The sequence below is a fragment of the Sinocyclocheilus rhinocerous genome, unplaced genomic scaffold, assembly GCF_001515625.1.
Source record: "Sinocyclocheilus rhinocerous isolate Xijiao unplaced genomic scaffold, SAMN03320098_v1.1 scaffold554, whole genome shotgun sequence".
Lineage (NCBI taxonomy): Eukaryota > Metazoa > Chordata > Actinopteri > Cypriniformes > Cyprinidae > Sinocyclocheilus > Sinocyclocheilus rhinocerous.
In genome coordinates, this window is record NW_015627893.1 from 769,445 (window position 1) to 783,660 (window position 14,216).

At 37.6% G+C, this 14,216-nt stretch overlaps 1 protein-coding gene across 1 annotated transcript in view; it reads right to left on the reverse strand.

Moving 5' to 3' along the window:
* Positions 1-3,551: 3,551 nt before the first annotated feature.
* Positions 3,552-14,216, reverse strand: part of LOC107736963 (beta-1,4-galactosyltransferase 5-like) — a 23,766-nt gene continuing 13,101 nt past the window's right edge. The window contains exons 3-10 of the mRNA XM_016548354.1: positions 12,418-12,537; positions 11,883-11,996; positions 11,414-11,541; positions 10,513-10,629; positions 9,957-10,144; positions 9,312-9,434; positions 7,478-7,579; positions 3,552-6,873 (exon numbers count right to left, since the gene is read on the reverse strand). Of these exons, the coding sequence (XP_016403840.1) occupies positions 6,726-6,873; positions 7,478-7,579; positions 9,312-9,434; positions 9,957-10,144; positions 10,513-10,629; positions 11,414-11,541; positions 11,883-11,996; positions 12,418-12,537 (1,040 nt within the window). The 3' untranslated portion in view covers positions 3,552-6,725. The remainder of the gene's footprint in view (positions 6,874-7,477; positions 7,580-9,311; positions 9,435-9,956; positions 10,145-10,512; positions 10,630-11,413; positions 11,542-11,882; positions 11,997-12,417; positions 12,538-14,216) is intronic.

The following is a 14,216-nucleotide window of genomic DNA, read 5'->3' on the forward strand; positions in this document are numbered from 1 at the left end:
GACAGTGAAGAGGCATTCTTGGTCAGGGAACTGACATTTTGAAGCCCTCTCCGATATCTGATTTTCATCAAAAACACACTCTTAAACCAGCACTTACAAAACGAGAGCGAGTAGTGAGTCTATGAAGCATCAGGAGACGCTCCTAAAGAAGAGTGTTCTGTCACATCATCTGCCATTTCTCAACTCTGCCACCAGAGGTCTCACTTACCTGAAATCTAGGTGATTGTTCTCGCAGCCTAAAGGCATTTCCACACTGAGCGCGATGCGAAAAAGAGAGGCGAATCGCCGACGAACGGTGCTTTCACACCGAACGCGAAATGATTGTTCGCCTTCTGCTAATTCACGCCTGCACGCTAGGTGGCGCCGTCCAACAATGCATTTTTCCTCAGATATGTATCTCGTAAATGGATTTAACATTGTCCGCTGCTCAATATACAGCATTAAATTAAGATAAACAAAGTTTGGTTGTACACCAGAAACACAAACTATCTATAATACTTACAAGAATAGGCTACATCCTAAAATATAATTAGAAGTACAATTAGCATCAAGCTACACTTGAAAATGTATGTAATTATTAATGTATTTGCTTACCCACTTTAAACCATCATCGAGTGCTTGTAATAACTGACAGTTGTGATCTATAGTTGATTTTGATTAATAAGCAGACACATGCACTCTTTGTATGTTTAATAACGCTACACTGCTAATATTTGTCATAAACATCCTTTATTGCTATAAAAATACCATGAGCTGCATACAAAACACATACAGAAAATATATCGTCATAATCATGTCTGTTTGCTTTCATATTTCATGTGTAGAAAAAGAGTGAACGCGCTCTGATTCATAACACTTGCGCACGTTGAAGAAAACAGACGGTGCTCTACAGATCACATAATTCAGTGGACAATTAATATAAATGTTATTCTGTATAAAGAACATGTGAGAATAAATCTGTTCTCAAATACCAACTATAACAAGAACTCAGCATCCACTCTCTTCTCTTATCCGGGATACTCTTCTTCTGTGTTTGTTTACACTGGTTTTCGAAACAGCGCCACCACTCTCACCCTTTTGTGCAACAGCAGCTGCTCCGGTCACATGATTGTAGCTCAAATCTTATTGGACGGCCCGTGTTGTCACTTTGCGAAACTGAAAAGATTCGTCGGAGTGGTTCTAAAAAATTTTTTGCATTTTCGGTGCACAAATGTTCGCGGTCTATGTAGAAGCATCCATAGAAATCTATTGTTTTATTCCAGCGTGTCTGATATTCGTTTCGCTTTTTCGTGCATGGAAAGGCCTCAATTTCGATGTTGGACTGCCCATGTATTTTGTGTATCACCATTGCCTCATTTTGACTACTGGATTGTCCTTTTTGTTTAAATGAAAAAAATAAAAAATAAATAAAATAAAAAATAAATCTGCACATGGTTAACCTCACTCGCGTACCTGATGCTTTACAAAAGGAAAGAGATAGCGGAAAAGAAGGCACGACACAAAGCTGAATCTGGAGTGAAAAACGATGAGAGGAACAAAATGTAGATGACAATCGAGAAAAAAGTTTAACAATATTACATTTTAAATGTTCGTATTATTCAGTTTTGGTTAGTCTATTTGTTATATTTTATATTTACAATATTACTACTATATTTAAATCTGTTGTATTAGTTTAAGAGTTTTTAATTTTAATTTTATCAAATTTATGACAACGTCTCTATGATTGGCTGATGATTCATTCAGGTGTCTGACTGTTATAAAGAAAATTAAATTAAAAGTTCTCTCCAAAATGTAACTTTTTGGGGTTGAATAATTTTGTACATGAATGTTTCAAGCAAATAAGATTTTATTTTTCTGCTGATGCAACGTGTGTCCTCAGACTTTCTATAAAAGTTTTCTGATGCCTTAGTTTAACTGTTTTCAGTTTTTGATCATGGCAGCAGAATGTCTTGCAGGTCAGGTGAATAACTTTGGATTGCAACAATTATTATTATTATTATTTAAAATATGTAATTATTATAATTGATATTAATTATATTTAAATATTTTAAGAGTAATTATAAATATATGTGTACACACATCCACATCCCATGAAGCTATATAACTGCTGTTTCATTTCCTTATCCATGCACAACTGAAGAGGTCCATTCAGAGCTGGCATTCAAACCCATTCATGCCGAGTGAAAAACTGTTTGACAAAATCATGATCTTTGTATTTCTGCAGCTCTTTGAGTCTCTGCAGCTGTCTGTTGAAAAGAAGCAGATGAGTACTGAATGCTGTTAAAATGGGGAGCGTTATTTTTAGGGAATGACTCAAAGGATTTCTCTGTTTCAGTGTAGCATCTGATTAAATGGCAGATGGGACCGGATGATGACACTGTGTGTGAAAAGTTCAGCATAATTTCAATTTAAAACGTTAGCATGAAATCAAAATGGACTATTTACAGTACCTTCTTAACACATTTCAATGGCACAAGTCAGCGCATGCGCTGCTGTTCATCAGAAGAAGGAAAAAACATGTAACAACTTTCTCATTGCTTCAAAAACCAAGCCCTCATACTTTCCAACCTCAAACACCTGTCCCCGTTGTTTTTTTTAATGAATATCCAGCGACATTGGTTGCAAATGTTTCATGTATAGTAGGACGCTCTCAATCATATGCACTGTACACTTACAAACATCAAACAGATATATTTGATAATGAAGAAAGCGAATTTACAGAAGATAATTGAAAAATGCGCTAACTATGTTAGACAGCAAAAGATGTTATAAACCTAATGTTATAAAAAAAAATTGCAATGGATTCTTACCTAAATCACACTAGTGTATCCATGTCATGCCAATATATATATATATATAAATAAGACCAATTTTGTTTTAGTGAATGCATAATTCATATTATATAAAGAACCAATGTTTTATACCTCTGATGCTCTAAATGTTACATAAAAATAGGCCAAGCTAAACGATGAAGTGTATGATAACCACTTAACCATCACACAAAAACATTTGAATTCAGATCTCTGAACTGCTCAGTAAACGGCTATGTTGAGAGTAGCCTACTGGTACTAAAACCTTCTTTTTCATATATATAGCACATTCATGAAAGAAATATAGCACAAGCACACTTTTCAATCAGAACATCATTCACAGTTTTGCATTATCAATCTTTGCAATTCAGTTTATTGCCACTAGAATATTATCCACTTCAGCTAATTGAGCATTCAAACACACCAAACAACAAAAGATATTGCTTAAAGTCACTTTTATTGGTGCACTTCAGTCATTTCAACAATGATAATACAAAAAAAGATCTCACATCATAGAAAGTGTCTCTACTGAAAGATATGTTCATACAGAAACACTAACGCTGAGATGTGTTGTACGAGTGGCAGATGGCTTCACTTCAAGGAGACCTGATCCCCTTATAATGGACGACAACATCTTATTTTCTCATAACATTTCAATTGTCTTGATATTACACAAATGATGTTAAATGTTTCATTTCCAGATGCAAAGGTTTGGAAAATTAATGTGTTTGGCCGACAAAAGATCTTAGTAAGGTACATGATAATGTTATAGAGGAACATCTTTATAATCATCACAAATGATCATAAAAACAGTATTTAAGGCCTGTTATGATAAAAAAAAAATGTTGGAGTGAATAGAAAATACAGCTCGTACAGCTCATGGCATTCACAGAGAGATCAATGGCACCAAATCATTGTCTGACTAAAGGGCTCCAAATTCTTTCTTAATAGTAAGTCAATCTTTGAAGTTCCTTTATATGACTTTTTTTCCCAAAACACACTACACAATATGCACAATAACAAATTAAATATATTTGCTTATAAAAAATAAAAACATGATTATATTGAATAAATTAACAGGTTTTAAGGCAGCCAGTTGTTCAAGGGATGGCTTGCGGCCCTCCCTGTCATTTCATCTGGAGCAGAATGGGTTATATAGTGGGCTGGAGTGTGCCAATGACGGGCCCCATAAAGAAAAGTGAGGCAGGACCAGTAGGATTTTCTGTGTCTTATATTTGATTTTGAGCTCGTTTTGTTGGTCACTTGGTTTGTGGCATCATGCTGGGATCTTGTCATGTTGCATTGGGTTCGGACGCAGTGCGAGAGCATTAATCGCTAATTGTTAAACGAGCAAAAAGGACCCCAAACATTGGCGCAAAACTCCATGAGCGTCAAACACAGAGAGAATCAAACATTAGAAAGATCTGCTTGAGCGTTCGTCCAGCTAAACACAATTTACCTGCTACACGGATAGATTACGCTGCCGAGATGGTCAATGAGGCAAGAGTGTAATTAGATTCAATCCCGTCTAATTGTCTGTTACAAGACAAAAGTACCACGGCAGCACAGTACTAATGTCTGTGAGGTCAGCACCATTGGCTATCAGGGCAGGATACGTTCACTGGGCGGGCGCTCAAGAACCGTCTCTCTAACTTACTCGTTCTCTCGTGTCATCATACGAAACTGCCGTCCATTGAGTTTAACAGCAACAGACTCTCTTCCCAAGATCAGCCTCACATTGTACGCGATAAGAAACATATTTCAGTGCTTGTTTTTACATCACAGTTATCTCTCTTGATCCGTTTCCCTCACAATAATCACAATTACAGTAAAACAAAATAGAAATATGTAAAAATGAACTAAAACTAATAAAAAAAACAAAACAAATGTACATAAAAGAATGAATAAGTACGAGGTCCAGCCTCTGTGATTTGAGGAATGCACACGAACACGCTCACAAATACGCATTACGAAGCCTCTAAGGTCTCTAAACGACATAAACGCGTGTAATGATAATGTGCTATTACAGTGGAATGAAAGCAAAGGGCCTCATTTATGGTTCATAAATGACCGACATGGACACTGTATCTCAGGATATTATAAAACACAAGCAGGACCAATTTCTGTGCGAGTTGTTCATAAAATAAGTCGCATTCATTTCAATGCAACAAATTGCGCAATAATGTTTGTATGAATGACGACACAGAAATTCAGTCTGCTTTCACGAATGTAAACTATCTCTATTTGCATGTGTTCTACGTTTCGACGTATTTCTTGAACGCAAGTTGTTGAATGCAAGTGGTTTCACGAATGAGGCCCAAAGTGTCTGTGTGTTTGGTCTAATAGAGTTGCTCAGTCTATTTGTCCGAATTCAGCTCAAGAGATTGCCTGGCAATAACACTCGGAATTAAACAATGTCAAATATTGGCTCTAGTAAAACTCAATAGCGTTTTATAATGTCATCAGAGGTGCGGTGACTACACACGCAGAGAGGCAACAGCATATTGCTCAATGCAAAGCATGTCGATTTGACTGTGAAGGGCAGTGCATGGGAAACACTCGCACAATATCTACACAACGTAAGCAGGAACTAATGGAAAAACCCCTCTGTAAGCACAAACAACAGGATGTTTGTTCGACAGACAATCCAGTGTTTTAAACGACCAGCAGACCCACATAAATACAGCTTGACAAATCTCAAAACTAACACGTCAGCTGGTCCTAATCTAGTTCCAATGACAAATATCCCAGTGAACGCAGCAAAAATGCGTGACCGTTCAGAGCGAGGCGCATTTTGCTGGCATTGCCGTGGTTTGTGTACGGCTCTTAAGACATCGTTTTGTGGCCTTTTAGTCCATGTATATTAGGTCTGATGTGCTGGTTGTACTCCTAAGAGTTGAGAAAACTCACTTTAGCAGATAGACGGATTGAAAATGACTGTACAAATGAGAATATCTGTTCACGGAAAACGGCCCATAAATATAGATGAGGCCAAAATTTATTCTGGGCTAATTTTAACTCAATTGAATGTCCCCCTCTCAATACCGCCTGCCCCTGATTAGAAATAGCAAGTAGCAAATCATAAACTAAAAGCTACTGGCCATTTACAAAAAGGTACAAGCCCTTTGATATGCCCCAACGCCCTGTTTTAGTGGAAGATACATGAACACAGGAAAGGACACTGCGCTTGTCAAGCCATTTTCATGGGGTCATGCTAATGTCGAGAAAACTCTTTGTGTTGAACGGTATGCATTGTGGTAGATGAGCGTGTTTGTATTGTACAGCTAAAATGATCGAGGGTGTTCGTTTCCACGTTTCATGAGCGAATACTCACACTTAAACCCGTGATGTTAGTAGCATCTACCGTAAGTATCAGTGCATGCTTATTTATTCTATATTTAATAAATATCTTAATCTGCATTTATTGGTTTATATCGTAATGCACAGAACCAGCTGTGTTTGTTTCTGGCAGAGAAAAGGGCATATCCCTCAACTCCTACAATGGCTATTCTGAAGTCGTTTAGCATAATTGTCATTAACTTGTTCAATAGCTTTTGTCATTCATGCTGTAAACACGCGACTTCACCCCCCCAGGCGAAGTCTGATTAGAAGACACACACCACATGTCGGATCTGATTGGTCCGATGAGGGTAAACCAGCAGCTGGGGTTTTGGATTCAAGAATGGATCGATTCACATGACAGACGGACAGTGGATGAGTGACAAAGGAAAAAAAACAAAAACAAAACAAAACTGTGGTCAAATTAGCTTAACAAATTATGTAGAAAAGCCAAATTTAAAAACATAATAATTATAATAATATAATAAAATAAATTTAAAAATAAAATAAAAATGCTCTGTGCATTAAAGATTTAAGGAATCCCCACCCCCTGTCTGGCCCGTCCCTTGTGTGTTGTCAGTAATCGGCGACAGGGGCCAGGTCTTGACTGAGCGTCACTGACACATTAGTGTACAGACTCTTCCGGGACACTAGAGGGGAGTAATTCAAGTTATTCAGGCCGTCCAGGCTCTGTCTCTCCTTGGATCTACGGAGCAACTTGTATCTGAAAAACAAAAGGAGAAAATGTGTTTTCAGCAGCCTGTCAAAACGTATTCGGCCTTGGCTTTCAGCCCAATAATGGAACACAAGCAGAACAAATTATAACGTAATTGTAGTAATGAAATTTCAGTGTAAGCCATTTAAAAAAAAGCATGAGCGGAATGAATGTCTGTAAAACTATTAGGCCAAATTTGGTCACACTTTAGTTTGGGGTCTCACTATTAACTATGAGTTTTCCCTCAATAAACTCCCAATTTTCTGCTTATTAATAGTCAGTGTGGTAGCTGTTATGTTAAGGTATGGTGCAGGATTAAGGGATCTAAAATATGGTAATTTTACGCTAACAGTTTCCTTTAGTTCAATAATTTACACAATAATGGATTTAGGAATGATAAACACAGAAATCTGTTGTGCATGTGTTTCATGAATAAGGCGTAATCTTACGAAAGACTGGGCCTTTTCCATGAAATTCAATTCAATGCAACAATTTGCATAACAATTGTTTATGTAAGAACCATTCCCAACAATTCAATGTCGACTGCATGCGCTCAGGATGTCATCTGAAATATGGCAAAATAAATATTTAGAAAGGGCTGTTCTCATCTTACCTGCCCAGAAACTGGACTTCCCCTCGGTGGTGGTGTGGTATAGACTTATAACGACCAGTGTCTCCATGAGGTCGACTCACTTTGTAGCCAGCAAACTGAACCCTGGAAAAAACACATGCAAGTGTCAACTATGTTCCAAGTCACTGCAAAAAGTGAAGGACTATTTACATTATTTACTATTTATAATACAAACTATACTGTATAGATGCAACATCATGCAAAATAAATAGTTTTGGGTTATAGATGCCGTTTGATCACAGTCACCCAAGATGAATTGATTCTTTGTACGAATGTGTTTCATAATAGGTGGTCTACCCAAGACTGTAGTTCGTGGAGTACTTTGGTATTTAGCTACCGTTGCAAAAATGAAGCGGTCACACTTTATTTTAAGGTCCAATTCTCACTATTAACTAACCATTAACTATGATTTGCCTCAATAAACTTCTAATTTTCTGCTTATTAATAGTTAGTAAGGTAGTTGTTAAGTTTAGGTATTGTGTAGGATTAGAGATGTAGAATATGGTCATGCAGAATATGTAAGTACTAACAAACAGCCAATATGCTAGTAATAGAATAAAGCAACTAGTTAAAGGCAGGGTATGTGATTTTTCAAAAACACTTTAGAAAACTGATTCGGGCCGAATCGCAAAACAAACATAGTATTTACCTCTTAAAACTAAAAGCAAACATTTAGGCTGATAGACAAATGTTTTAAACAAGTTGCATTGAGATGCACACATACAGTACCTCAGCACACGATTCTCAACCATGGTGAGGATCAACAAATGTTAAATCAGTAAAAATATGAACTCTGAGCCACATGACAGCTAACTGACACTGACAACAGCAGCAGCAGCATAAATTAAGCCAGTAAAAATTTAAACAATGGTAATATTTTCATTATAATTAACATAAAATGTTTTCAAGCTGCAATGCATGCTGGGAACTTGTGCAATATTGTTCAATGTAAAATTGTTTACTCAGATGACTCAATATGAAAAGTTGGGAGAACATTTGGATATGTTGTGAACAAATGCTTGAGTATCTAAGTAAGGTAAACAAAACAACTTTTGTTAGTGACGTGTTTCGAGTATTTTTGTTCAGTTCACACAAAAAATTAACTGACTTCTACTAAAAATTCTTTGATCGGGCTACTTATTTTTCACATTGGTTAGTAGAACTTTTCGAAAGTTGGATTTTTTACAGTGTAGTAATAAGTCAGCATTTTGCTAGAATAACTTAATAGTACATTGGTGGAACTGAACCTGACCTTTTTTTTTTGTACAGACAGATAAACATTTGGTTGATTTTATTGACAATTCTTCCATAGTGTGAATAAACTATAAGTATGATGTTGGTTTAATACAAATGTACTAACTGTACATTGATTTTAGTATAATTTCTACAAGAAACTTAGAAAATATACTTATACTTTACACAAGTTTACTTATAAATACAATAAATGATTTTAGTATACAATAAAATGAAATTAAATGAAAGTCTACTTCTTTTTACGAGTAATGGTAGCCATGTGAAACAAAATTAGGCTTTGAAAATAAAAAGTACTACTTATTTTTTTCAGTGTAATCCATCTTAATTGAGGGGAAATTACTGAGCGCACCTTTAACGTCCGTTGGCAATCATTCCTTTTATAGTACGTATTACACATTTAGTGGGATCCAGATAGTCCAGTTCAGTCCAGGAAGTGTTATTATCATCTTTTACAGTAAACCGGCTGCTAGACCACTTTTGTGGGAGTGTCTCTTTCGAAAAGACATGAGTTCATTGCGTTCCAAAATCCCGCTAACAGCTCTAAAGAATTTCACCTTCATACCTGTTCCAAATGTCGTCGTCTTCCCCTCCCCAGCCCCAGAATGCATTGGGAAAGCCATTTATCTTCCTGTACTGCTCCACGGTGAGCCCACTAACACCACCAAAGAACTTCTCATACGGAAGCCTGCATGTTTAGAGAGATACGAATCTTTATTCACAACCAAACGTCATTCATAATTCATATACCAGAGGTGTAAAGTATTGGAGTAAATGTAATTAGTTACGGTACTTGAGTATCTTTTCGGATACTTTGTAGTTGTACTGAGTATCAAAGATATTAGCAACTCTTACTTTCTACTTCACTACATTTTTTGAATGAGTATCTGTACTCTTTACTCCACTACATTTGAAATGAGTGTTGCAGTTACACATTACATTTTGCATGCACCTAGCTTTTTCTGCAGCAGTTTATTTCTGCTACAAAAGACGTGATACTGCCTATTACAGGTCACTGAAAGTACTGCATCTTGTGCGTTTTGCCCTTACTCACCCAAACTTTTCAACAAGGCTACTTTATGTGAATGCGAGTTCCTTAAGTATTTGTGAATCACAGGTGTTTTATATTTAGGTACTCTTTACACCTCTGTCATACACAGACCGAACAACATTTCAAAATCACACGTGGAGAAATGTTATGAAAACTTACATGTAAGAGTACTTGTTGAGTTTGACCGCAAAGTGTCTTGGCATTTCACCACAACCATAGTAGTTGCGGTCATTTTCCAGAATGTGGTCAACATCGTGAAATATTACACAATCCCAGTTCAAGTCCTTCATGGCCTCTTTGAAACCGACATTAAACAGCATGGCACGATTGAACGGTTCATTTCCTGCCTGTGGACACACACAAACATTAATTTAACTTCCTTTCCTTTACCTCTTACCAATACTTTAAAAAGATTTTTACAATGAAATAGGACTACTTTAGTGTTGCTCATGATACTGGCAGTAACACAGTAGTCGAGCTGAATTAGTTGTAATGTGTAGTGCATAAATCATTTGTAAAAGCAATCTTATGTTCGGCTGTGTTTCAGTGGGGTGATTTAGAAGAGTTTGACAAATGGTGTGACAGATATTATGGGTCAGAATAGCATACTACACAAACAGTTTTTGCAGTATGCACATTTTTACAGTTGCTGTAAGAAGAATTTGGATACTTGAGCCACACAAGGTTGTACAGTGTGACAGCTTTTTTTCCTGACCTGTTCAATGACGTAGAAACCGAACTGCAGTCTCTGCCTCTGAAGCGCTGGTATCAGATGTCGGAAAAGTATGGGAAGGTGCTCATGGCGATTACGGAAAGGAACCAAGATGGCCACCTAAAACACATAGGAAAACGATCGCTAAAAATGAAGAAATATCAGTTCTCAGTGTCAAAGATCCCCAAAGTTCAGCATTTTACCACATTTCTATTGCTGCTAGAATATCTAAGATGCATTTGTATGTGCGTGTCAGGGCTAGGTGATAAATATTGAATATTTAAAGATATGTTTGATGTTCTTTTTTTGACAGTTTGAAAATGTCCAATATTGTAAATATCTTCATGATTTTAACACACTTTCTATTAGATGTTTTTTAAAGATTGTCCCAGTGTTGTATCTGATTCAAAATTCACAAATGCTAAAGGAATGAATGGATAATTAAATAAATAAATAAAATACTGATAACATTTTCCATGAAATAGTCATTTTTTCCATTTCAGTTAATTATTTCCTAAATCGGATTAGATGATTAAACTGCTTCTTTCCACTGTCCCATATGTGTTTTAAATAGTCTTAGAAATTAGATTTTTCATGTTAGGTTACGTATAACAATTTGTGTATTACTACATCGAAGCATGTAAACAAAATTACAATTCTTCTGCTTCTTGCATAAAACATTTTAATTTGGCAACAACTGTTTTCAACAGAAGCATTTAATCCCAAATGAAGATTTGACACTGGGTTACAGTGTGCTCATAACCACACAAAGAGAAGCGAATGACAGGCTTTTAAAAAAAAGAACACACTCAACCCATCTTGCAACATAGCTTTTTGTGAAGCAACCACAAAAAGAAAAAAAAGAAGAAACAGGTAAGAGGTAGCTTCAGTTTTTATGACGAACCTTCCAGTGCGGGAGACAGTCGTGCGGTTTCCAGTGGCCCCCGAGAGACAGACTTGGATCTGCCTTCTTGAGTAGTCTCTCAACCTCCTCTAGAGCGATCTCACTCATGTTCACCTTCATCTTGCCCTCTGAACATGAACATGCATATCGTTAGAACAGCTGCCGTCGATCATACCAGTATTTATGAGAGCTTTGTAATTACAGCTAACGACACCAGAAACAAAGCTGCACAAGCTCTATTCCAAACCAGTTTCAAAAATTTTATTTGGTAGCCATTTAATATTTAATGTCAGTTCGTTATTTTATCTGGTTTTGTCAACGTATGCATTCTTTCATCAACAAACACAAAGGAAACACAGGAAATGACTCTTAGGAGCTTTAACAACTCATTCGCTCAATTGGTCATACAGTGCTTCTGAAGTGTGTTTCCTCAAAAGTACCAAAAGCAACATTAAGTTCCTGCACTTACTCATGGAGGGCAGTTTTTCCGGGCAGACCTGATCAGGCTTGTACGTGAAGCCCTCCGGGAGGTAAGGAGTGGTGGGAACATCTGCCTCACTTAAGTTAAACTCGTATGCATAGTCTAGAAAACAAGAGAATCACACATTCATACAACAATACATTACAAACATCCCAACTATCTTCCCGAGAACCAGCAGTTCTTTTCTTTTTTCTGTGAGACCACATACTTCATAAACCCTGGTGTAATCCCACCCTGGACTTTGCAGAGATGTTTGGGGATTGGCCATGAAAACTCCCTCTTTTGGTTTTGTAGATATACGTTTACTAGTGTACATTCAAAAAGACAATGCAAACATGTTTTATAGACATCTTATTGAAGATTTTCACTAAATCAGCGTTGCAAAGGTATTGGCTACAAAACGGTGCTGTTTTCGGTGGGCCTCAGAAGGATGTAATGCCTTCACTTCCTGAGGAAATGTCAGGGATGTTCTATAGGAAGGAAGATTAGTGGTCTGTTCTCTGTGCTTCGTAACGTTTCGTACCTGTGCCGTTGACGTTGTAGGCACTGCGGACCATCTGCTCAAGAACCTGAGCTCCCATATTCCTCACATTCTCACGGATCTGGATCCCACGGGCCTGAACCGTGAACAGGTACTCATTGACTGAGAGAGAAAGAGAGAGAGCTATTATCATCAGCATAACTGCATACAGACTGACACGACACATAATGATTATGCCCTCAGTCTGCAGCTGGTGTGAGATTGGCAGTTTAACATTTGTGCCATTTTCTAAAGGACCATCAGCATGGTTTTTCAGCTGCAAAAACAAACAACAAGAGAGAAGAATATTTTTCTGGAGAGAAAAGGAAAGTTTCACTATACAATGTTCTCTTATAATGTTATGTAGACCAAAAGGGAGATGATAAACATGATTTTCATGCTGCACTTTTACAAAATATAAGTGAATGGTGACTAGATGCAGTTAAACACACACACACACTCACTCACACTCACACTTACTTACACACACACACAGGTTTGTTTTTGTGAAAAGTGGGGACATCCCATAGGCGTAATGGTTTTTATACTGTACACACACACCATAACAGTAGTCCACACAACTGCAGTCATAATACTGAACAACATACAGTATAATAATTATGACGTGACGTGACATGTGGCCAAGTATGGTGACCCATACTTGGAATTAGTGCTCTGCATTTAACCCATCCAAAGTGCACACACACAGCAGTGAACACACACCTGGAGCAGTGGGCAGCCATTTTTGCTGTGGCGCCTGGGGAGCAGTTGGGGGTTCGGTGCCTTGCTCAAGAGCACCTCAGTCGTGGTATTGAAGGTGGGAGAGAGCGCTGTACATTCACTCCCCCCACCTATAATTCCGGCCGGTACGAGACTCGAACCCACAACCTTTGGGTTACGAGTCCGACTCTCTAACCATTAGGCCACGACTTCCCACACATGGAACACATATTGTCTTCCCACACTTATGGACACATATTGTCATTCTTTTTACACTTGCTGCCAAATACAACAACTGTAGAGCCGAACAAATCTGTTATCATAGTGGTGTTGGTTGAGTGAGAATCCCACAGGCTCTGTGTTTAATAGATTTCACACACTTTAACATGCTGTAAAACAACAACCTTATTTTCAGGCATTAATGTTTCATTTTTGCATCAACAAGGTAAAATATGTGCAAGCCTACAGTGCTGGACTCCGTCCTTCATGAGTGTGTGTGTGTGTGTGTGTGTGTGTGTCCTGCGCAGTCACAAGGCCGTGCTGATAAAGCAGAAAACAATGGCTCTTTGTGTGCTGATAGGACCATCCCTCATATAACCCACACATCTTTATGCTCACACTCTAACTGAGTGTGTGTGTGTGTGTGTGTGTGTGTGTGTGTGTGTGTGTGTGTGTGTGTGCAATTCCTCCTTTAAACACTACGCCCATTTACTGTACATGACCACAAACCTAATTTCAAACGGAAGCATTGGGATAATAGGTGGTACATGGATGTGGTTAATAATGAATACCTTCTCTGTTTCTTTCTTTTTTTCATACACAGACATGCTACAACAGATTTGTTCATGTTGAGCACATCTAAAACCTTCTCAAGGCATATCTTCTCAATATATACAAGCTGCTGTAAAGCCACACACACACACACACACAGAGAACTCTTAGGAATGTATGCCCACCTTAAGCTCTGATTACCCAGTCATGTAGTGTGTGTGTGTGTGTGTGTGTGTCATTGCTCTGTGTGACTAATGCAGCTACATGGGCAACAACACTGGGTAGATATTATTTAATTCAGAATTTTCCCT